At 41.5% G+C, this 25,471-nt stretch overlaps 3 protein-coding genes across 6 annotated transcripts in view; all 3 read right to left on the bottom strand.

Annotated features, from left to right (window-relative positions):
- LOC108022697 (mucin-5AC) overlaps positions 1-16,810 on the bottom strand; it is a 37,010-nt gene extending 20,200 nt beyond the window's left edge. The window contains exons 1-2 of one of the 3 annotated variants that reach the window (XM_017091771.3): positions 16,688-16,810; positions 14,951-15,278 (exon numbers count right to left, since the gene is read on the bottom strand). In XM_017091771.3, coding sequence (XP_016947260.1) covers positions 14,951-15,029 — 79 coding nt within the window. In that variant the 5' untranslated portion in view covers positions 15,030-15,278; positions 16,688-16,810. Of the gene's footprint in view, positions 1-14,950; positions 15,978-16,687 lie in introns of those variants that run through there. The other 2 variants (XM_044091825.2, XM_050887333.1) reach the window with 2 other exon arrangements.
- LOC108022062 (chromo domain-containing protein cec-1) lies at positions 5,312-10,846 on the bottom strand. 2 transcript variants are annotated; one of them, XM_050887334.1, is made up of 3 exons: positions 9,598-10,844; positions 9,020-9,388; positions 5,312-5,580 (listed from the first exon to the last, which is right to left on the bottom strand). In XM_050887334.1, exons 1-3 carry the CDS (start codon positions 10,777-10,779, stop codon positions 5,500-5,502), a joined length of 1,632 nt encoding a protein of 543 aa, XP_050743291.1. In that variant the 5' UTR covers positions 10,780-10,844; the 3' UTR covers positions 5,312-5,499. The 2 variants fall into 2 exon arrangements, with proteins under 2 accessions (XP_050743291.1, XP_043947761.1); XM_044091826.2 differs by lacking the exon at positions 5,312-5,580 and having other exon boundaries at positions 9,099-9,377; positions 9,598-10,846.
- On the bottom strand, positions 11,010-11,487 carry LOC122818158 (chromobox protein homolog hpl-1). The gene has a single exon (XM_044091827.2). It carries the CDS (start codon positions 11,394-11,396, stop codon positions 11,145-11,147), a length of 252 nt encoding a protein of 83 aa, XP_043947762.1. The 5' UTR covers positions 11,397-11,487; the 3' UTR covers positions 11,010-11,144.
- Positions 16,811-25,471: the final 8,661 nt, after the last annotated feature.

Here is a 25,471-nt window from a genome sequence, read left to right as displayed (position 1 = left end):
AAATCACTCCTTTAACCACTACCTAGTATATATCTTTAATCTTTCTGTATCTCCATTTGTGTTAGGGAATTCCACAAAGACTGAACCGACTCGACTACAAATCCGCGGCATTGGCTTTAAGTCTGCTCCACTTCCAGAATGGCGAGCAAATTAAGGCACTCGAATTATCATTCCAGCAACGAAGCCGAATTCCTTGCCATTGTAGTCGCTCAATCTCGATCTCGATCTCCAATCTCCCGTAGATTCCAAACAAAAAGCAAACCACTCGAGGCGGAGAACAGATCCCAGAAATACCGAACCCCGGGCACGTAGCCAAATCTCCGAAAAAGAACAGAGACTGTAAGTGGTTCTATATCAATGGAGCTTTGAAAACTATAGCACGTACACATGAACATAGGTAGTTGACTCGCAATGCTAGGTGTGAAAAACTGTTGACCGCCTTGGTTCGCCTTCGCCACCTCTTGAATTTTTCCTCATTTTTTCCTAACAGATCAGCGGGCTGCCTTTCTAAGTTGGCTGTTTTTCTGCTTATATTTTTTGTGAGTTTTTCTTAAGGTCTCCAAGACGCCGTGGTGTTGATTGAATGTCTGGAGTGGGAGAGACTGAGCCGTAGTAACCGGAGGATCGTGTGTCTGGGCCTTCGGTTTTTGTGGGTTTCTGGTTTTGGGCTTTGGGTTTTCCTTTGCCACGATGTCGTGCTGCCATTGTTCGCATTAGTGTTGCATATTAAGTAATAGAACTGTTTTTCCTCGCTCCCTATCTGAATCTCGAGGTCTCTTTCTGTTTCTGCTCCATCTGAGGTTGAGTCTGGGTCTGCGGGGCTGCCAAGTGGCGCAATGTCTCGCAATCGAAGCACTGAGTGAGTTGTGGTCGTTAAAATGCAAGTGGCGGATAGAATTCAGTGGTGGTAAAGGGGATTGGTTGCACTTTAGTCCAACTTTTTCCGGGGTGCCAAGAAACAGAGCAGAAAAACGGGGCTTTCGACACAGGGTGTGGGTAGCTATGGTCAAATGAAACTTACAGTTTGACCAACTTACTGAATTTATTTATAAATTTCATAAATCACATTAAATTTAAGGAACTCATATGCTCAAAAAGTTAATTTTGAAAATGAACAATCTTAAGGCCAATACCAAATCAATTTGAGGTAATTTCCCCTCGCTGACTTAACGAATGCCATCCATAAACTCTCCCCAAAGCACACAACATCCAAGGGCTTATGCAACCTTAGCCTACACCCAGAAATACATAATTCACGATTAGATCTGTCTCTCAAACGGCACAAATTTCTATGCATTGTAATTTTCCGCATATTTTTGCCAGTTTGTTTTTTGTCTTTTTGCTTTGGCAAATATACAGCGAAGAATGGCCAAACAAAAGCCAGACACGAAAAGCACAACACTTTGCCGCACGCTTCAACGACAAAATGGTCAACAATCTTGGCTTAGTTTTGTCGGCCAGCTGTCTATTGTTGCTGTAATTACAAAGGCTCTATGGCCAGAGAGCTCTGGCCCTAGCGCTGTTCTGGTTGTCGTGATTTATTGTGTGAAACAACAAGGTTTCTCCTCCCTAGCTTGGCTTTGCCTTTGTTCTGCCTCCGCATTTGCATATTCTTTTTTCGCTATTTGAGGAACTTTGGGCTCCGTTTGGTCCCGGGTGGCACTTCAAATTGGGCGTGTCCAGGCATCACAGAAGCCATATATAAATATTGTACATTGTACACCCTCAAAAGCTCAGTGGGTGCCCAAGTGGCTCGGAATATTGGCTGCCATCGAACGGGCGAGTTCAATGAACCAACGAGCCCTGCAGCTCCTCGAGTGTTATTAAAGCAAATATCACTTGAGATGGGCCCCATCAGGTGGCCAGCCACCGTGTCAATTAAGAGTTATCAAGAGTTGAATGGCTTTTCGAGAGTCTGGCGACGCCAACGCGCAGAAATCCGCATCTGAAACGGAACCCGAGTCCGAATCCCAAATACCTCCCCAACACTTGGTGCCTTAATGTGGGGATTACTTAGCGAAGGAGCAGCGCTGCAAATTGCCAATTCATTGTAACCCGCTGCCTTTTGCGCCACTCATCGTTTGACATTTTTATTAAAAACGCAGAGTCCGCGAACGGCCTGCAATCAGGCGATCAGCAATGTCTGCGGCACAAAGGGCATATTTTATGCATGCCGCTCGTTTAGAGACCGCTTCTTCTGATATTGTCTCTGCACTCGGAAAAAATAAGGACTTTGACTTTCAAATTTTGTAAAAATAACAAAGAATACAAGGTAGATTTCTTATTGAAAAGAAGAAGATTTTTAAAGGTAATCGTTCAAAAATAATAAAGGACTTTAGTTTTATTTTCCGTAATATTTGTGGATTTAGTCCTTGGAACTAAAACTAATTTCTTTATTTAAGCAAATGTTTTGTATTATCCTTTATACTTAATAATATTGTATAAAATCAATACATTTTGCTTCGTTTTAAATATTAACTTCTTTTAAAATAAATATTTTTTCTAGTGCAACACAGGACACAGCTAAAAGATGGTAATCTCAAAATTGCGAAAAATATTTATTCCCAGTGTTCGGGTTGTTTGTTGTTGCAGCCAAATTGCCAGCTTTTGGCGTTGTTACTGCTTTTGGGCATCATTTCCTGCCTTAAAGGCCGCTGCCACCGAGCATTCAGCCGGAGTCGCGGGCAAAGAGACTCCTCTTCATTCCCTGGAGAAACACATATATTTATAGGGCTGCCTGATGAACCGTAATCCCAAGGATAACTGCATATTTTTATTACAGGTTTCCCCACTTTCCAGAGGCCGCTGTTTACGTTGTTGTTGCTGCCGCAGTAGCTGGGCCATAATTTCCAGTTACAAAAGGCCACAAAGGAAACGAATGACTTAAGACACAAACTTGTTTTCCTTGCGGAACATCCGTGAATGGCACATTAACGTGAATGCCTAAGCGGGCCTAGTTGATATTGTATTTTTAGATTGGGAATCCCTAATAAGCCTCTAATTTCACATAACATAACAAACAAAAATAGCCTAAAAATTAATTACCCATAGGTTGGCAAAAGTAAATCACTTACAATCTGCGGCATATCCGGCCTTCAAACAATATTTGCCCCCCCAAAATGGGTTAATGGGCAGCTTAACCCCATTGACTTCCCCCTTCGAAAGCTCATTTGGCAGCAGAAAAATGACAAAAATCGCCGGCAACGTAATGGCCAACCGCAAAAATCGCCTATAAAATATTATTTCTCTTTCCCCTGACATTTGGGGTACACATAATGTAGTCGAGCCAAAAAGGTTTAATGACTGCAAATTGAACCGAACTGCGAGCGGAGTTTAATTTTGCACTTTGCAACACAAAACGGAAATGCCAGACGGCTAAGAGAACGAGCAAATGGGTCAAGGATTTAGGCCCGTTTAGCCACACTCCATTGGGTTCACTTCTCTCTTTGGATGCCTGTCTTTTCTGGGCAGGGCGCAAAGTTCAGTTCAGAATGGACGCAAGACAACACACACCTGGTCTGTAATTTGACTCAAAATATGGCCGCTTGTTGTGTCACTGGGCCAGCAACCATTAGCCAAACATGTGGCACATATATAAACTTCGGTGAAACCAGCAGCCCAGCGGGTTGTCCCATTCAAGTGGCCATGGCTGTGCAGTATCTGCGTGTCTATATCTTGTATCTTGTACGCGGGTGTCGGCGGCGTCAACTTTTGGGTCACTGGGCGGCATGAATCACTGGTCTATTATGCGGGGTCAGAGTGGCATTTGATTGGTTATTAGACCGGGTTAATTGAGTGATATGCTAGGTGCAGCGGTGGGAAACCAGAGATCGGCTATGGAAACGCCAGCTGGCTGGGTTATTGATCGCCTTTGGGGTTGCATAACATATTTTAAGCTCTTTTTTTTTTAATCACTCAATTTGCAGAGCCACTTTCGCCCCTTTGGCGAACACTTCCGTTTAGTGTCAAGGCTTTCTATTTGCCAAAAACAACGACGAAATTAAATTCATAAATTTTTAGCTGTTGTTAGCTGCCAAATTGTCAAAATTCGCTGGTAGTTCTGCTCGGGTGCCTTTCGTTGAAGACTGCTCCTCCTCCCGACATCAAAGTGACCACCTAAACCGACTTGACCAGACGGACTTGGAAGCCATAAAACTAAAAAACGACGGAGCAGAGTCGACTGGCACAGTTGCAACAAGCTAGTGACGCGAAAGTGAAACGAAACGGAGCGAATGCAAAGCCAGGGAAAACAGAGTCGAGTCGAGGAAAAGCCAGAGCCCGAGTCAGAAATCCCAATTAAAAAGAAAAGCGAAAATGTGCATGGAAAATCGAGTGCGAAGCGGGGAGGCAGCGAGAAGTAAATGCGTTCAATGCACTTCGATGGGGCGTGGCCTATCGACAGGGGCTTGAAGTCTTGCCTTAGTTTTTGCTTCGACGCTGACTCATGGCTCGAACATTTGTGCAAAGCAACACAAATAAAAAGGGTATAGACGCATTTTTGTACAAGTGCGGAAATCGTGGGTGTAGCTAGCCCATAGGAAAACGCGAAAAAAACCAACCTACAAAGCGAGTCTCAACAAAGCCGAAGCTCTGGAAGTCGGTGATTAATGAGAAATTGTGCAGTGTTACAAACACTGCGAGGAGAAAGAGCATCGGCAATCAAAATAAGCTTATGAGAGGTGGAAAAGATGAGGAAATTAAACGTGTATACATACATAGAAAATGGTTTTCGTTCTTTAATCGTACACAAATTTTCATCAACGCAGAAATGGAATTAAACCTCAGCTTATTTAAGGCCACAATATATACCCAACAAATTCTTGGCAATAAAGTGACTCACAATTGGGCAATACCCAAAATTCCGCCCACCACACGAGCGCCCACTTTCCATCCACAATGCACAACATTCCACCTCGATTCGAAGAATGCAGTGGAGCTTGCCAAATTAACATACAAAACTCATTTTATCAATGGAGTCGAGTCTCTCCTTCGCCCAGAACACACCCCGAACGAGCCACAAAAGAAATACCAGTGCCAGATAATTGCAGAGGTTTGTGGGGCGATGCTGGAAATAATTCAAAAAGTCAAACAAAAATGTCAACAACTTCGGCGGCTTGGCTAAAGTTCGATTTTGGCTCACCGCCCAGTGACATTTAAGCCAAGTGCCTCAACCAATTCAATGAAAGTTCACTTCGGTGTGGTTAGAACAAGATATTGCTTATAATATGGGTTTAGTTCAGTGGATCGTGGACAGAAGTGGCTCGACCTTCGGGTTTGAATTCCTCTTTGGCAGGCAAAGACATCGCGAGTATCAGATGTCAAGCGAAAATCAAACATGGTTTATTAGACATTAAGTTTGGGTATCAGATTACTTTTAACATTGAAACCATTGATGAGTACATGCTTCTACATGTACGCAAAACATAAAACATAGTATCACACATTGGGGATTCTTACTTGTGTGCTCATAACGAATAGAGTATTTGTATATCCGTTGGATTAATGATACGACCTTGAACTTGAAGTCGAGATGATGTTTTTCGCTGAGAATTCCCTGCGTTGGTCAAAAATTGTACATACCTGAAAATAAACAAAAGAAAACGACATGAATAACACATTTTTATATGGCTACATAAACTAATTTCAGTGTTGCACTACAAACGAAAATAATAGCAGTCATAAAAAGATAAACAAAGGCAAATTTAATTGTTTTAACGGGCGTGAAATTAACATGAAGAGAAGGCCCGCTGGGTCAGGTTCTTGGGGAGTGGTCAACATAAAAGCGAAAGAGCTAAAAGCTTGAATGAAACAAAGCAAGGTCGTTGGAGATGGGGATGCACTTGGGCAAAGAAAGGCTTGGAGCTGAACTAGTTTTCAGAGGTCATTTGGTTTAACAGATACAACGGCTTAAGGTATTTAAAGATAAAGTGGTAGGAAATAAGAAAAGGGTGTTAGCTGTTCATGTTTAGGCTTTTTAGGCAGACAAATAAGAGATGAAGACGTTATTAGCTTCTTGAATCTAATGGGATACACAGGGATAATCTACAAGCCAGCCACTTATAAAACCTAATAACTTTTGTCTCACTTCACCATGGATGATCCGAACCACATGATAAATATCCATCAACAATCAATCAGCTCTTGTAATGGAGCCAACCTATTTTTGTATCCAATAAAGCGCCACAACGTTGGGCAATCTAACCGCATCTCCGGCAGCTGTTGTTGGTGTAACAAATGCAGCCGCAATGGGCCACCTTAACTACCTATAATTGCTGTTCCAATAACCCCTAACCCAGGGGCACAAGGCGCACACACAAGAGATGCCAAGCAGCGGCAGCAAATTGTGACTCGTGCCAACACAAACAACCAGGTGTATTAAACTGTCAAACGAAATCATAAATAAGCCAGCCAAACAGTGGAAAACACACCCACTCTTTTTTGAAAAACAAACTTGGACATGGGATGCGGCCCGGGAAAATTGCAGAGAAAATGCACAGCAGTGAAAATAGAGATGAGGGGCATGAAAGAGGGACCTCTGCATATGACTGCATGTTAAAGTATTGCCCCGCAACCTACGCGACCCAAAATGTTGCTGCTGGCCCCAGACGACCAACAACCACAAAACAACATCCACACAGGCAACAAGCAACAGGCCAAGAAATGCGTTCGTTGCTGTTTTTGGTAATAAACGAAGCGTTAAACAAATTGCATTACAACAACCCAACTACAGACCACCACCAACATAGAAACACATTTTGTTTCTGTTTCTGATTTGTTGTTTACCATATGCAAAGCGTCATAAATGAGGTTGCCTGTTGGTGTTGCTGTTGTTACTGGTTACTTGCTGCCGCCTTGGGCGTAATTACATCCCAAGCCAAAAATGGTCAAACGAGCGAGAAAATTATCACATACGTCGCTGTTGTGGCGGCAGAAATTAAATGCAAATTTTGCCTGATAAAGAAATACTGTATGGTTGCAGCCAAGAAATTTCATAATCCGGATATTTTTAAATTTTTGGGCTGCCTGAGCGATGGGAATTAAAATTGCTTTCGATGATTTGACATTTGATAGGCAATTTGAATATTTTTGGTAGGCCAATTATGAGTGGAAATTTTTGTAAACGATTAATAGGTTTGTGAGGCATGAATTTCCCTTTTTTCCATGTTACCTTACATCAACCATACCTCGAAATCCCTCACATATGTGTATGCTCGACCACAATGGGTGGAAAATCATGTTGCAGCTACAGAAATTATGGCAAATGCCATGGACGGCTAATTCAAACACACATAAATCAATGAACGCCAAAGTCGAAGGCAACCCAGAAATCAGGAAGGTAAAAATGAGTAAAAAAAAAAAAAAAAATAATAATAGACCAATGGAGCAAACAGAATTCGAACACGCCTTGGCGCTAGATACACTTAATCATGTGAATAAATTAAAATAAGACTGAAATACAAATTGTGTTTTTAGAACTGAAATAACTAACGAGTCTCCTAGAAATATTTAATTAACTTTTAAAATAACAAAACGATCGCCAATAAAAGAAGTAAAACCCTTAAAATGTAGTCTTAGGGTCAAGACCCCAACCATAACCCTTCAAATTAATGAAATTATACAATGTAAATTAGCTGCAAGTCATTTAAGCCGCAGTAAAACGAATTATAGACACCTAACAACTAATTTAACTGGCTATAAAGCCAGACTTTTATAAGCATGCGAAGCTAAACATTAATCCGAGGAACCAAACTATGATCTGCGATGAAATCCACCGGTGAAAATGGCTTAAAAGTGCAATCAGCTAGCCTTAAACAGCTAACAAATGACATTGAAATTACACAAGACAGCAATAAATGGACACATTAGTCCATTAGCTGGCGGGTCCAGTTGGTGGCGTTAGCGTGTGCCCCACAAAGGTGTGTCCACCTCCCCAGGTGTGCGTGTCGCCTTAGTGGCTCTGGCTTGCGTACAGTATAGTACAGGTAAGTACTTGTGTCTGATTGAAGGTTACAGCTATGAGATACGCCATTAAGGCAACAGACTGCATCTGTACAGAATCACAATTTGGGTTGGTGACTTCATCCGACTCCGCTCGGGTTGAATGAACCATGGAGCCTCTTAAACGCCCACTGCCTTTGCGAGGGAGTTGGCCCGGTCTATCCAGACGAAAAAGACCATGTTGCCAAGTCGCCGAGTTCAAAGCGAAGCAGCTAGCAGCTGTCAACAGATGCGACAGATAAGCCAAATGGAAACCGAAAACCCAGAGTGTGGAGCCTCATAATTTTCGCTAGCTGATCTCCAGCTTGAAATCTACAATTGCGGAAAGAAAAGAAGGCAATAAGTGTGTTCGGGATACACGTGTGCCAATAATAGACTGTTCTTAACTCTATAAGCCATGGCTATAAAGACATCTTACATTTCGGACCAAGAACTACTCATAAATCTCTGTGGTTACAGTCGTAAATCAACGAGGAAGCATGTTTTAAGTGCAACCCCAATATAGGCAAGCAATTTGTCATATGGCTAGCATTGAAGTTATCAATGGCTTACCAAGAAGAGGAGAGGAAAATGCAGATACAGGTGCATTGCACAGGGAAACGAATCGAACAAGTTGATCCGCCACCGACCGACCGGATGATGCCTCGTTTTCGTTTCTGTTTTTCTTTTTCGATGGCATTTATCTTGACCCGAAGGCAACGCGAAGTTTTCATGGCTCATGGCTCGAATATTGCGAGCGTCGAACTGTAAAGTTATGAAGAAGAAACTGAAGCTGGTCGGGAGCGGAAGCTTGCGTTTAAGGTTATGGGCACAGGGCCAACATCAAATGATGCCACAACTCACTAGGTACTAGGCATCTGCTTTACTTATGGGCACGTCTCTTCAAGCCCTGGAAGTATTCTATTACTTTCAATGGGTATGCCTTCTTGAGGTCATCCATTAGAACTGTGTCCATAGTTTTGCAGCCCTTCCAGGTGACGAACAGGAAGAGATGTTGGTGCACCTGAAAACTGTTGTGCACCTTATCCAGCTCCAGGCCGCGGCTCAATCCGAAGGGTGCCTTGCGCTCCGGCATTCTCCAGTCGCGACTCTTTCCGACTTGCGAGACCTGGCTGCTCCTCGGGCGCGGGGTCGTGTTGGCATTGTTGCGCACCAAGCCCTCGAACTTCTCCAGCGGTGGCGACATCGGCTCATCCTTAATGTCCAACTTGACAGGCTGAGATAGAGCACGCTCCTGCTGGTCTGCGAGAAGCATGCTCAACTCCTTGTTTGTAGAGTGTTTCTTGCGCCGCACCGCTGACTTTCCAGATTTTTCTTGCTTTTCTAGTGGCTTCAATGATGGTTCGGGGAGGCCCCAGTTGCTCTGCTGCTGGCTTAGACTGCCGTGTATCTGTGTCGGTAAAACCGAGTTATCCTAGAGGACCTATTTTTTGCTCAGGGAGATCAAACCAATGCTAAATAGACAACTGTGACGTTACTTAGACTTAAACTGCTTCCTTAAGGAGAATACATAAAAGGCTTTTACAATGCTAATTTACTTCGTAACTGTTTCCAGTAGTTTTGGTTTGATTTCCTTAATGAAAAAAAGTATATTCTTACGCGCTGCAGTTCTGAATCAATGGGATCCTCGACAGGTGGCTGGTATTCCTGTAAACTCTGCCGACGAATCTTTTTAGGCACTGCCTGTGTAGTGTCACTGGTAACAATATTGGGGCTGACACTTTTCGGATTAAGATCGTTAAATTTGGCTACCCGCTTTTCGGCGTCCCACTTACGAGCCTCTTTTCTTATACTGTCCAGTGAAGCTTTCTCAGGAGCTGGTGGTGGGCCTTCGGACAAAGTTGATGATGAGCTACAAGATCTGGATCTGGAACTGGAGGATCCCGATGAGCACGTGCTGTTGCATGATGATGCCAATGAAGAGTCGGACGAGGAGCTGTCCGAAACTGAATCTTCGGTGGCATTCTCAAGGTCTTCCGCTTCTTTTTGTTGCGGCACAGTTGGGGCAATGGGTTGTGCCATCTGTGGTGCATCCTCAGGGAAAGCTAGAGGGCAACGAGGCTTTGGTAAGCTCAGCTTGGGAGAACTAGTTCGTTGGTAGTCCAAAGACGTTGCCGCCTCGGTCTCCTCATCACTGGATTCGCTCAAGTTTAGAACTCTGAAGTGGCGCTGGAGGCCGGCAGCGCTGGGCGTCTTTCCAGTTTTTGGTGTTTCCAGACGTTTCTCGTTGAAGGTCGCCTTGGATACATTTCCAGAATGGCTACAGCTCGGCAGCTCCTTAGAGGCTTTGGGTGTGCTATTATTACTTTGTTTAGGTGTGGCGGGTGGGCGACTACCTTTCCACTTTCCTTGAAACTTCTTTTTCGATTCTTCATCACCAACTGTGGATAAAGTGCTATCCTGCTTTCCCTTGGATTTCATTTCAGGTTTGGAAGTTCTTTTGGGACTCTGGTCAACCAGAGACACTGCGCTGGTGCTGGGACTAAGCGGTAAGTCCTTCTTGAGTGTCGCCAGCGCGCTCTCCTTCAGTCTGTAGCGCTCCGCCTCGAAGTCGCAAAGGAGGCGCATGGCGTTGGCGACGTTTTCCATCGGCTCCCAAGAGTTGTCCTCGTCCGGTAAACCGACCCATTTCACCAGCACCTGGGGACGCCCATGGTAGAAGCGCTTACCGAGAATTTTCTCCACAACATATTCGTCGGCAAAATTTTCGACACGGTCGTTTCCCTGGTGAGGATTGGATTTGTGGCGTTGATCTCCGCGAGACATCTTGCTAAGAGACATCTTGTTCGCTGAAAGGACGCCGAGGAAAAGAGCGGAAAATCCAATGGCCTTAAATAAATAACCTGGTCGGTGCTGCCAACTCGCTAAAAATGGCGGTAGGGATGGCAAAGCTTTTGGTATTTTTTAAACTTGGATCGCCGTTTTTATAAAAATACTATTTATTGAATGGCTAAATTAAATTGTTTTATGAATTAGCACATGTTGAAATCATAAACAATTGTCAATAATTTAGCACAGTAATACTGGGGAAATTATGGTAGAAGTTTCCAGCCCTGGTTATAAACACCTTTGTAACTTTAAGCCTCCATGCACAAGCATTAAGCATTTATTGGTAGTACACTATGGGCTTTAAAAGTATTCCATTTTCATTTGTGCTTGTTCTGCTCCTGGCTCCGCTGAAAGAGCTCCGCCTCGAAATCCGCCACCAGCGACATGCAATTGGCCAAGTTCTCCAGCGGCTCCCAGGTGCACTCCTGCACGGTGAAGCCCTCCCATTTTGCCAGGTACTGGGGTCGTCCGCGCAGAAAACGCTTCCCGATGAACCTTTCGATCACGAAGTTCTGGCACTTATCCTTGCCACGCGAGCTGGGTTTTCTGGAGCCTTCGGCGCTGGGCATTTTTTGTGCGTAAAATCAGCAAACAGAATTAAAAGTTTAACAGCGCTGCCAACTTGGGCCACGTTGATCCAGGGATGCAAGCAACAATTTGCTGAATAAATATTACAAATATTTGTAATGCCAAAAGTGAAATTTAAACAAATTAACGAAGTCAGCCGATTCAAATCAAATGTTTTTTACTCTGAAGATCGATATTTTTCCCGATTCCGAAAGCTTTTGTCTTGGCAAAATGTCGCATCGTGTCCTCAAAATTAAAAAAGGAAAATAATGATGCTGCCAACTTAGTTTAAAACGTACTTAAGTTTATTAGACAACCAAAAATAGTAATAAAACAACTAAAATAAAATAAACATGAAAGATTAGATCTCCTTTAGGAAAGGGAGGAGGAAATTCAATCAATTATTTTTAAAGTTATGCCAACTGATTTTAAATTTCTATAGAAATCGATGGATTTTTTGGGCTTTTTGTTGAAAATAACATTATAAAACTCTTATTTAAATTTCTTAACACCCAGAACTTTTTTAAAATATGCCATATCTTATCGAGGATCATCCCTAAAAAGAGAACTGCCAACTCGTTTCGTTTAAGGAACCGGAAGAGAGCCAAATAAGAAAATGTTAGGTTATGCCGAGTCCCACTGGGTCTTTAAACATTAAAGGAATCCATGGAGTTCAACAGCTTTATGAAGTGGAAACGCAGGTGGTTTTGCAAGGAACTTGATCTCGGAAAAATTGTCGCAAAATCGAAAACCAGTGGACTGGCCGAAGTATGTTAGCAATGCCTATTAACTATTTGAGGAATTGCTCTTTCTTAAAGCTGACCATTATATAAAAGCCGCTGGCCAGTCGGTTGTTGCACCTGTTTTTGTTTTGGCTTACCAGACACCAAAATAAAACCCGTTTCGAAGTCGGAGTGCAGTTAACCTGAGCGGAAATAATGCCGAGCACCGTGTGGAAATGCGAATGTATTTTAATTGGCCATTGGCAAAATCTGCGCTTTTCTTTTCAGGCCTCAAAAATCGCACATTGTCTATGTAAATTCGCTTTCCACTGCCATAATGTTCGACTCGAGTTGGACAACAATGTCATTGGCATGTTTCCCATCATTACGGCGCACAGAAAATGCCAATTTACATGAGTATGTAAACTAGCAATTATTTCCACAGACTCTGCATCTGGCCGAGCGATTTGTTCATCGAAATAAAGCCAAAGAAATGCGTCACGTTCGGCTCGGCCAGTTGGAAAAAGTAACGGCTGTGTGACAATTCAAATTCAAAAAAAAGTGCGCAGTTTCGGACAAGACTCAAAATCTGATTCGAAATACAGTCTTACTTCTACTGAATGAATTTAGTCACAGTGGAGAAAATACGATTTCGAACCATACTTATAATTTAAAAATATTTTTCAATATTCCAAATATTTGTCATCTTAAAAGTGCAAATCTTACAATACAAAATCTTTAATATCAAGCCTATATATGTATATTGAAGATCAAGCATTATTAGAAATAAATATAAAATACATTTCAATATCTCGAAGTTTTAAAAGTTAGACTTCAAACTCATTCATTTCCATTTGCTGTAAAAGTCAGCCAACCTGTTGCCATTATTATTGTTATGATCTCGAGCGCAAAACTTGTGCCGCAACTTTGCCATGTGCACAGGTACGCTGTACAAACTCGTACATTTCTTTCACTTTCTTTCGGCACAACGGCAGTGGCGGCGAATTTATTTTAATTCGATAGAGTTAACAACTCGGTACATGTGCATGGCGGAGTACTAGAAAAGTGAAACCGGCGACAAACCGACAACAAGGGCAGCTGGAAGGGTCTGTGTGGGGCCCCCAAAGTCGAGCGGCGGCGGCGGGCCTCACTTTCGTTTTCATCGCGATATTACAAAATATCCAAAGCGACAAGCAGACATGTGTATATCTTTAGTATTTAGTGTTTAATTTGCATAGTGGAACGCCGAGAAACTGGAAACTCGTTTACCCATTCTGCTTTTGGCTCGAAAACACGCGCGACAAAAATGTTTCTGCATACAAAAATGCTGCTAGTCGATTTCCATAAGTTGTATTTCTTGATTTCAGCTACGAAATGATTTAAGCCAATATATAGTGTGCCATGTATGTGGCCCGTAGAAACGATGCGGTGTGATCATCGCTTCATTAGCAAGTTAATTTTATTAACGTTGCCTTTGTCTCTCGGCTTTGGGCCCCGAAAAGATTCCGTCTCGGATTGCGCATCCGTGGGCCAGTAGAAAGGCTGGGTATTGATATCTTATGCAACAGATTTAGTTTTAATTTGTTTCTTTCTTTTTCCCCAGGCCTTTGTTGCTTTTTGTTCGGCTTTTCTGCTGATCAATTCGAAAATGGAGATTCGTGGTAATTGTGTAAATATTGTGTCAAGTTTACGTGACACTGCCGCAAGTTCAATGACACTGTTTCAGCCTTAAAATCACTTAGGGGAACGGAATTCTGGGTTAAGAACTCTTTTTGCCAGCGGTTTCCTTTAACTTTCGAACAGTTAACCCCGTATTTAAGCAGGCCTTCGAGGCGAAAAAAATGTTATTGACATTTACTGACATTTTAACACACTTCGGGGGAGAAATGAAAACAAAGTCAAGTCAATGCAGGAGCCCATACAAAAAATACAAGTTTATTGCAAATACACGCAAAAAAATTTAAATTTGTAATTAAGCTAAAAGTTAAATAAAAGTATAGATTGAGGATTAAATAAAAGAGTTTGTATGTGTGTTATTATTTTTCAAACTATTTAAAGTTATCCGAAAGTATACTCAATATACATAAGTATTAATCTCATTTACTTCAAAATTTTTATTTTTCTAAAAATATTTTTTTTTGTTGTACCTTTTTAAATATACAATACTTTTTAAACAAAAATGTACTATTTGGCTCTGTAGAAAAATGATAATATATTTTTAAATACGCACTAAATTGCAATTATAAATTCCACAAAGTAAAAATAAATAAATGTCTCTGTGCACCCCTAAAAAGGTTGCCGAAAAAGGCCAAAACCGTCGACATTTGCCGGTCAAATACTGAATGCCCCAGGGCGTGAAACTCAACTGCAGGTGCAACCAAATTTGTGTCTGCCAGTTGATCAAGTACTTATTTGTAAGACACTCTTGTTGTTAGCTAAAAGTGTTTCTTTAATCACGGCTGTCATCTGCTAACTCTCCGGAAGTTTAGACGTGTTTTTGTTTTTATTCGGGCTTTGCTACTGAGCATCCGTTGCTTTTTTCGTGACAATTCACCGGCAGTTGGTTTTAATTCTGAGATTATAATTTTGAACACGCATTAAGTGTCGTCGTTCTGCGGATTCAGACCTTCGGAGAGTTCCGGCTTGTAAGAGACACCGATCTCACGGCTTAGAGCCGCCGCTGCCATCGAGATAAATTAGCATGCAGTGAATCAGAGGGGCTTTTGGGGTTTTCTTGAGGATGCCGAAGAATATGACTTGAATTGGGTTTTGCGTTGTCTTGCGCCGCACAAGAGATCATAAAACACCGAAAATCATATGTAAAACTCACTCACCTTGTGCCAAGCAGCCGCAGATGGTGACGAAGAAAAAGAGGCTGCGGCCGAGCAGCGACTGCGTCGTCGACCGAGACATTTTCGTTACTCCTCTAAAAAACAGCCTTATCCGAAATATGGCTGGTTTTTTGTGTAATTTTGACTGGTTTCTTATTAAACTTTTGTTTCTTTTGCTTTGCAAATTATCGTTAAATTATTTGCTGTCCAGTGTTTGCATTTTTCTTGCTGCTGCTGCGTATACGTTTTTTATTGATGGCTTAGCTGGCGAATTTGGTAGAGAGCGAGAAATTGTTTTTGGTAGGACGGGTCGGACGGGTTTGGGCCTCTTCTGGAAGGTATTCAAAACATTTTGCGTTGTTTTGGAGTTACCGTTAAAATGTAATTAATAATAATGCGATTTCTTTCTTTTTCGGTCTCTGTCGGCGGATTCTACCCAACGTTCGAAAAGTTCAAGGCTAAAACGCCAACGTTGCGTATGATCGATAACTAGAATTGTGTGTGAGTAGGCTAAGTTCTCGAAATGGTTAATGACATTGGACCGCGCTGAGGTCTGGGCACCTAAAGAGCAATTATAAGGGGGGATCAGCTAAATGAATGGTCGAGAAATCACCTTTAGAAATGATATACAGAAAGCATTTTGTTTTGTTTTTCTTGGAAAGCCTGAATTTATAATAAATAGAAGCCGATTTAGTATTCAAAAAATCAGCCTTTGGGGATTCCCATTCTAAGAAAAGACCATGTATAGGCAGTCTCTTGTTATTTATTTCTTCCTTTCCAAATTAGTCACTGATTATTTATTTTTTGCAACACCTCAAATTGGTTTTTTAATTTATTTACTCTTTAATGGCATTTATTTCGCGTCGATTTTCGGCAACGTTTCTTTCGGTTTTTTACTTGTTCAGCACGCGAGCAAAAAAGTCCCAATAAATTTTCACTTGTTGCTCTGTCAAAAAAATAATGGCAACATTCACCTTGAATCTGTCTTTGCTATATAAACACGAAAGCATATAATATAACTTGGCTTTTTTGTTTGTACTCCGCTATTTTTTCTTTTTCTTGCAATTACTTATGTGATTTTTTCCTTGATTAGTTTGTGTTTTCTATTCGAAAGGCAAGACTTCTGGCAAACACTCGTATCGCATTTTATCAGCCAACGACCTTGGCTTGCGTGAGGGCAATTAAATAATTAATAATTCTTAATTAAGTCTTTGAATGGACTTCGCTGCACAGTTCTTGTGCATTTATGGCAGTTTCTAATTGGAGGCCAGCCGGGGGGTAAAGCTTTATGTTAATTCCGCGCCCGAGAATCTCAATGCTGTCTAATACAGGGTTAAGTGGAGGTCCACTCGCATAGCCGGGGCTTGGGAAATCGAGTCCAAGCCAGGTCCGGTGGGCCCAAAGGCAGCTCCGTCAATTGTAGTATGTATGCAAAAACTAGCTTTCGAGGCAAAGTGAAATTTTCCGTGGAAATAATCAACGATTGGTTTTTTACAGCGAGGTGGGCGGTGGGCGGAGGCGTGGTCACTTTTTATGACGCGTCGAGACAACGGTAATGCCAAGACTACGCTCTTTGCATACGTAAAATCCAACGAAAATCCCGAAAAGCGATGGCCGAAGACCGAAATTCAAATTGAAACCCTCTTGTCGGCGAATCTTCCGACGCACTTGCTCCGCCGCGAATGAGACGGGTGCATCCCGAGCGAAAGAGACGGGCTCAGAGTGGCACGGCTCACTTACATATCACCCACTGGACGATATTGTTTTGATTTCGGTTACAATCGAAAAGACATTCACTTGGCCCAAAGATCACTGATCGGCGACCGGCGGCAACAACCGAGCTGAGACGCGCTTCGAGTCGAACTGAAGACTGACTGAAGACTGGCTGCCAGGCGGCCAAGCGGCCAAGAGAAGAGCCGGGCCAGCGTAGTGGCTAAAACACGTTTTGGCCAAGACAAGTGCAGAGAGTAAGTCGCTCCGGAAGAGAGTCTCCGAGCGCGTGGCAGCTGTTGTCGCCCATGAGGCCAAGAAGTGAGTTGGTTAAACCAACGGTGGCATTGTTTAATAAGTTAACTATTAATTAACAACATTTATAAGGACCCTGAAAAATAATACAAAAAATATAAATAAAATATATATATTATATAAAGATAATAAAAAATTATATAAGAACCTTTAAATGTAGAAAAGGTGCAAAATAACTAAAAATATTTTAAGAATCTCCATTAACGTAATCGAACTGGATCGCTCCAATCATAAAACTTATTAATGAGTATTTTCATTTAATACTTTAAAACTTTATCAGGAAGTATTAAATTAAATAAGATTTAGGCACTAAAAAATGTTTTAAAACAAACAACTTTTAACAGTTTATTAGTTATATGTATCTTTATTTTCGACCAAATGAATTATCTACATTCAATTTACATGTTGAGATGTATCTTACACGACAATCCAAAAGTTTACTACATATAAACGAAAACTTAGTCAAGACCTGAACATCTAGTCAAAGAAAAGCTTCGTTGGAAAATTACAGGTTTTATATTTAAAAAAAAACACATATTTTTAACTTGCAGGAAAATTGATCAAAAGTATAAACCCCAATACATAAACTTTAATTTAATAAACATGACTAAATATTTTATTTTTAGAGAACTGATCTTTCACAGAAAGGCCCGAAAAATGTCAAAACATTCTACACCTTTAAAAAAACCTTTTTTATTCTAAGGCCAGATCCACTCACCCAACTAGGAAAACTTCAAAGCTAATTTGTGCCAAGTGGGGATGAACAAATTAGGTCGACTTCCCCTTATCATATGTCACGGCCTAAATTGTGTGGTATAACCCACTTTAAGTCAAATCTCGAGCATGGCAAATAAATTACAAAGCCAAATGGTCCGGCGGAGGGAGGGCAGAGCTCGGGATCCAGAAAACAGAATCCTTTGATTGACGATAGATGGCCCCTGTGCCGCAGAAAAGCTTTCTCCGTTGGGGGGTGGTGCCAAGGGAGGTTCCCAGGAAGGGGATCCAGCAAAGATTGGCAGGCGACTGAGAATGGCAATGGTGATGGAGCAGGGGCGCCCGCAGGGCATCGATTGCATGGGCCAACGCTGCGGATGCGTGATGTAAGCGCAACACGGCGACTGCAGATATGCAAATGATGTGATATGATGTGATGGCATGTTCGGAGACCAGGATGGGCTGTGACAGCGACAACTGTTCAGCTGGTTGGGCGAGTATGTAACCGCCTGGAGGCGGCTCTCCCATCTTCGGGACTCGCAGCTGCCCACCTGTAGCCCGAAAAGGAGAAGCCAGCAATATGCCAAGTGCCGTCTGCTGGATCTGTCTACTGGCTTTGATATTTTTTAATCTATTCGCAGAGCCCAGCAGCTGCCACTGACAAGACAATACGATTTTCACGCAATTTCCCAGCTTTACAGATTGCGACGACTGCAAGGGATTTCTTTGTTTTGGCGTTATTATGTCAGTTATCCGCTGCTCCTATCAAATCCCCTTTTTTCCCGACTACCAATCGTATTTATTTCATTTTACATTCGCTGAATTATTAATATGTGATTTTAACCTTGCTTGGAATTTAGCTCGAGTTTTTGGCAACTCTCTTTCTTTCGGTTTTATTTATTTCCCTTGGAGTCAGCTTAGAAGTCTGAACTCTGGCATTTTCCCCAAAAAAAATAAATATGAAAACCGCACTGGTTCAGTCAAGTGGAAAAATGATAGTTTAGTGCAGCAGCTACAGGCGTTGGATTTTTGTGGTCTACTTCGCTAAGGCCTCCCTTTGTTTCTGTGTAAAGTGGCGGAAAAACTGTGCATGATTTTTGTAAGTATGCAACTATGGAGCAGGAACTGCAAATAATATTTTTGAAAATAAAAGAGTGAAAAGTAAAGAAAACTTTCTTGTTTGGTTAAACAATCCAAAAAGAATATAGGTATTTCAAACGTTTATATTGATGTACTATATGTACTTGTTTTGGAAAAATAAATTCCTTCAAAACTCCCAAATTGATATATATTTTACAAATTATAACCAGCTAAATGAGTAGCTAACTTTTTGATTCCCCTTATTATTCAGGAACCTAGACCACAAACTATGAAGCCATTGTGCCCGGTTATGCATATTACAATGCCTCGTTAGCATGTCGATAATACGTGATGCGTCGGGGAAACACATGTGACCCCTTCAAGTGCCATAACTCGAGAGCCTGGCAAATGTTTGTGAGCCGGAAAGAATAGAGAGATGGAGAGATGGAGAGATTTCCCCCAGAGCAGGCCACAGACACGTACTTAAGACACAATTCAGTCGGCGATTTGTCATTATTTTGCATGCAAGCGACCGGAAACGGAAGTGAAAACAAAAGCTCCCAGTGGCTCAACTTTGTTCAATTGCGACTTGGTTGTTGGTCCATAAGTTTGCCAGAGTTTCTGCGAAGTTTGGTGCGGCGCAATTCTAGAGTTTCAGCCAATGCAGCTGACGGCGGTGAAAACCCATAACAGGCAGGCAGCCGCCCGCTCTCTTAACCCACTGCTGCCCGCTGACAAATGAGCAACCCATGATTTAGCCAAAGTTGTCAGCGAAATTTCTGCTGTTTGTCTTTTACATTTCGGCAACAATGTCGGGACAGCTGCCAATTCCAGGGAAAGCTGCAAAATGAGGGCAATTGTTGGTGTTCCACTCCTCGGCGACTTTGACATTCGAAGTCCTCAAAAAAGCTGGGGGTCAAAGGGCACTTGGTCAGTCATATGTCCTATGTTTGCCATTCGACTTGTGGGTCACGGTGAGCTGTCTATTTTCTTGTTTTCTCAAAATATTAGAGCTCTGAAGAGGGTTTTTCTTAAAGCTGGAGGGTTGTTAAGGCAGCATAAAAAAAAAGCATTTATAAACAAAATAATAAAAGTATATTTAAAAAAACAAATTCTGTCTTAAAGGGGAATTCAGAAATCGAATGTGTTTTTTAATTAATTACGAAAATTTCAAGCTCAATCGTACAATCTCAAAGAATTGGTTTTCAGCTGCTAGTCAAATATTTCTATCGCCCTCGACTCCATAGCATGCTCAACCCGCTCCATAATCCCATCGAGAATTTACATCATCTGCCCACTATGATGGCATTGCTCCACTGACTATGGCTAATTTGATTGAAAAGGGTTCATCCTCACTTTTCCTCTCGATGCCGAAAATACACCACCATCAACCCACGTCTCTAAAAAAACAAATAAAATCAACGAAACGAGAAAAGAGATTTATTTTATCAGGACTCAAACTTCGCCACTTGGACGCCACTCGCTTGTTGGCCCAAAAGGAAAAGTTGCCAACTCTGACCAGCGATTCGGCCCGATACAAAAACTAAAATTGAAATGGAAATTAATTAGACAAGTGCCAGCTCTGGACACTTGCGTTATGAGTTGGGGAAAATAAGGAATTCGAATGGACATCAAAAATGGTTTAATGACTTTGTGAACTACAAATTGAATAAATCGGAATTTGACCTCTGTTTGCGCCAAGAGGCTTATGGAAAAGATTAAAGAGACTTTTTGGTGAATAAATCTTAGGGCAGAAAAGATGAAACTAGCGAATAAATAAAGCTAGAATGGCAGACATTTTACTTAAATTACAAAGAATCGTTTCAGAAAATCAAAGAATTTATTGAAATATTCGTAACCCATATATTGTGGATTATTCAAAACCTTTTGACCCTTCTATAGTTATTAGAGGTTTTATACAGGAAATAAAGCCTTTGTGAATTATATATAAATTGAATAAATCATAAATTCTACTTTACTTAGGCTAGGGGACTTATGAAAAAGCTTAAAGGGCATGTTTTATACATAAATCTTGAAGAAAACAAAAAGATTCTTAGCAAATAAATAAAACTTTGATATAATTTACAGATAAACGTTTACAGAAACCATTAGCATATTCCAAACACATCCGAAGTGTTGTTCAAAACCTTTTGACCTCTGGAGCACTCAAGACAAAGGGAGGCCAAGGAAAGGATTCTCGGCGGCTTTTGGCAGCTTTATGGAAATTCCTGGGCCCGTCTTTGTTCTGTCAATTGGGAAAAGCATAAATCGGGGGACCAGTTTAATCTCTGCGGCTGTCCCATTCAGTTAAGCGTACGAATGTGACGATTCGGGCGAATGTCCTTTTTACTATTGGCTCAGGCGGGAAAAGGACTCGTGACTTTCGACGGGTTGAGTGGCCCAGTGGCTCACTTTTGGGGCCAAATTCAAACACGCGTGGGCTGTTTGGTTTACGCACCCCAAACTGGGGTTGACACATCAGCCCCCATCGATTGGGGTGTCAATTTTCCAGTGCTGATAATGATGCTTCTGCGATATGTGCTACTGGGTCCTTCGAGAGCATTTCATGTGAAAACTTTGTGCTGGCAGGGAAACCCAAGCCGATACCTGACTAATTGTCGAGTTCTCAAATGCCGCCCTCTCTGCCGTGCAAGTTAATTAAATTCCAGTACTCTGTGCCTCACGAGGCGTATGCTTAATGTCAAAGCGGGCTCAAATGCCAGGTGCTCCTCCTCTCAGTGCCACCTCTTCGCCTAATAATGACGTCTCCGGCTGGGAGCCGGGTGTCGGATTTGGAAGTTTGTCCTGCTTCCCCGGCAATTAGCTGGCAAAAATCACTGCCTCGCCAGAGCGGGAGTGGGGGAGCGCTCTAGGATTACACTTGGCTGTGGCCAACCGAGCGTGGGTGGCTCCCGTGGCATTTGCCAAACCGCCAACTGTGATTGCTCCCGGAAGGAGCTTAAAGTCGGTCTCCCAGGGGGATGGTATATGTGGATTTTGAGGGTGGATGGAGCACCATCCAGCTCCTCGATGGCCTGCCTCTTGACCGTTGGCCGTAAATGCTTAAAATAGACTCACAGCAGAGGTTTAGTGCGGTGGAGAAGGAGGAGCAGGAAGAGGTTTGTCCAGGTCCAGTGACCATTAATACGAACCAGAAGAGGTCACTGAAGTTCCTGGCACGCTTGTATAATTCCAAGTTAATAAATAAATCAGCAGGTGGTGATTTTCGAGCTGCCAGTTGGTTTAGCTCTCCGGCTGTTGGGTTATAAACTTAGCTTTGTTGAATATTTTTGGGCTTATTCAAGCGCATTTACTATTATGGGGAATTAAATGTATTTTTTAAAGGGCCTATATAAAAGCAATTTAATATATACCACTCCCATTAACATAAATCATTGTTAAACTGAGAGTTTTGTTCATTGATTACTGCTTTTTGATTCGTGATTGATGGTAGGTCTTTGAGATATAAAAATGCCATTTGCATTGCTGGGTAAATTGTGTCATTTATCAATTTATGTAGTTTATTTATTTATTGTGTCGATAAAATATGTGCTGGGCTTTTGGCAATTTCGAGAGTTGGAAGAGTCTTTAACAGAAGTGTTAAACTTTTTACTCGCCTACAAAAGGTATGTGAAAGAATATTTCATCAAAAATGTTTGTTAGGTACGCTGGGGTGGCTTTTAGTCCTTTTATCTTTCTATTGATGTGGAAATCAGCGGAAATTATTCAACCAATATTTTCGCACAAATACTTAAGTAACTTGTCCATTACACAATTAAGAGATATTAAATCGGAAGCCAGAATAAATCAGACTTGCTAAGGGCAGCGAAATACGGTCCGTAACCTATTATTTATTTTAATTAACCCACTGACAACATCTAAGGCTGTCATTAACATATTTGCCCACTCAATGAACCTTTTATGCTTATTATTTGTATCCTATTAGGCATTTGGAATGCAGGCCAGATGCGTGGGCTGTGCGGTGAACCCAGAGGTCGCACGATCTGACATCCAGAATATGCCGTCAGCGTCGCCGAGGAAAATTCAAGCCCCTTGGCGACAAAACGCCCACGCATAAACACATGTATATTTATGTGCATGTGTGGCTACGTGCAGGGAGGTGGAAAATTCGGGTGGAAAAGCGTGTGAGTGGCCCCAAAGTGCCCTCATGCTTATTGAGTGCCAATTTTTATGCCCCTAATATGTGTATATGCGTGTGTGCTTGTGTAGATTAGTGCTATGCCAGGGCAATTTACGATTAGCGAGCACCATCCTTCGTCACGCCAGTGCCCCATCCATTTCCTTGGGCCTGGGCCCCCATTTCCCTGGAAAACCATGCTTTTCACACTGGGAATGCCGCTAAGATGCCGTGCTTTGCACCTTGAGGACTTTGTGTTTACATATGCGCCTGAAATCGTTTTATTTATTTACCACGCCAATGTTTCTCCATTTCCCCCGACCAAAACCCACCCACCCATATATCTTATGGGCCCATTCTGTTATTATTGTTATTGCCATTGCCGTGTTTGTCTTTGGGCCTGTTTTTATTCGCATGTAGCGGTGTTGTTCTGCTCCTCATTACGACCCGGCATTTGTTTTTGTGGGTTTGAAGTGTCAGGAAACTTGGCGCTTGTCTAACTTAAATTAATATTAATGGCCGTTTAGCCAGGACTGTTGAATTAAACACTCTTTGTTATGGCCTTTTAATTGGCTGAATGAAGTCTGCCTAAAAGTAATAGAGTTTGTCCATTTCGAGTAAATAAACTAAATTATTAAGACTCTTATTTAGGAGTCATGAAATTAAACAACCTTTAAATAGGTTACAACGTTTAGACAATTATTTATAGATAAACACAGCTTTTAATCCCTTAAAACTGACAGCCTGGATAATGTGGGATGAGCTAGTAATTAAATAAATGCTAAACGATGCCAGGAACATAAGCCAATATTTAATTTAATTTTACCTCGGATTGAAGTGTCAAAACATTCAGCCATAATACCCGCAAAAATCATCGATGCGTAAATTAATAGTAATCGAATATATTAATTTCCAGAAATAATAGCATAAATAAGTTAAAACCAACTGAAATTATTTTTAAAAGGAGCGAATTTGCATTTCATTCTTTTTACCAACAGATTGTAAATAAAATATAATATATAATACAATACAAAAAAAATCAAATTCTAGATGCTTTGTTAATGTTCAAAATCACTAATTTAAACTATAAACATGATTGCCTTGTGACGTGCTAAGGAAATGACTGTATCTAAAGTGCTATGTTACTTATGAGTCTTCTTTGTATTGCTCTGAGTTACTTTTCAATCTATCTGTGGGACCATACAACATTTTGCATAACCAGGTGTTCTTAAAGTTGCTGCTCGCATCGCCTGTTCGTAATTTTTATCAGTTTCTGCTAATTAGACCGCGAATAAACCGTAGAGCTCCGATGCGAAAGGAAGCCACAATTAAATTTCCGCCAGACTAAATTTAAAAGTAACAAAAATAATCGTCAGAAAATGAGAAAAAAATAGCTCGAAATCCGAGATCCAAGACCTGAGAAGCAGGAAAAGCAGAAAAATAAAGTCAAGATGCCGAGAGAAGGCAGAGGACTAGCCGCAGAAGGGCGACAAACACTTTGGACAGTTAATAAAGCCGGGATAAGCACTCGACTTGGCTTGATGACAACTTGACGTGGTCGCTGAAATGCCGCAATGAGCACCCGAAGCTGGTTTTTCAAAAATGAGCAGCGAAAGATGGGAAAATAAACAGAGGAGTACAAGGGAAGTGGCCGATGCCTCTGCTCCTGGGTTGGTTGCCAGGCCAAAACGATAGCGTCTGTCGCCAGGACATGCAAAAGGAGTCGCAGCCGCGGGATTCCGGACTCAGGACTCCAGATTCCAGATTCCAAAAGGCAAATCCTCGGCACGTAACTGCCAGATCAACGCGCGCCCGACGCGCTCGACATTTTCATGAGTTAATTTAATTTCTGTATCTGTCGAATCTGCGGCAAGTCCCCCGGCTAGAGACAAAAAAGGAAAGGCTTCCAGTAAATAATGGCACAAATGTGCGTCCGATTTAAGCTGATTGACGTGATGGCACATTTCAATGACACTTACGCCCACAAAATCATCTTCGAAATGGCCGGAAATTGATTCTGGAAACGAGATGAAAAGTTAATGTGGCTTCTTGGGACGGGTTTAAGTACAGTATCAAATTTGACAGACATCATCATCACAAGTATCTTTTATGAGTTCATTGGTTCAAAGGCCACATCTAATGAGCCATTAACGAATTCACATTCAGTCATTGAAACCAGAAACTGGGAATAATTATGATATCATTTTTAATTTCAAAAGAGTACTGCAAGAGACAAAATATATATCTGCTCCTCTTAATTTTTACAAGACTGTATAATACAGTTAAAAAGTAATAATACAGGTTATTTTTAAACAAACTTAGTAAAAAGTAAGTAAAACTATTATTTACCTTTAAAGGACCTCATCTCTCACTTCTAAATATCTCATAAAATAAATGTATAACATTAATTCAACATTCATCAAATAATTAGGGCAGTAGAAACTTACCCTACATTATTCATCACCTATTCCTCTAAAAACCAATGTATTTTTAGCCCTTCCAGTTGCAAATAAATCACACAAAGGGTAAGCCAAGGCTCGAGCAAATCGTCACAAAAAGCACGAATC

The sequence above is a fragment of the Drosophila biarmipes genome, chromosome 2R (genome assembly GCF_025231255.1).
Source record: "Drosophila biarmipes strain raj3 chromosome 2R, RU_DBia_V1.1, whole genome shotgun sequence".
In the NCBI taxonomy this organism is placed as follows: Eukaryota; Metazoa; Arthropoda; class Insecta; order Diptera; family Drosophilidae; genus Drosophila; species Drosophila biarmipes.
Note: the sequence above shows the minus strand (reverse complement) of the source record. Positions and strands in the feature narration are given on the sequence as shown.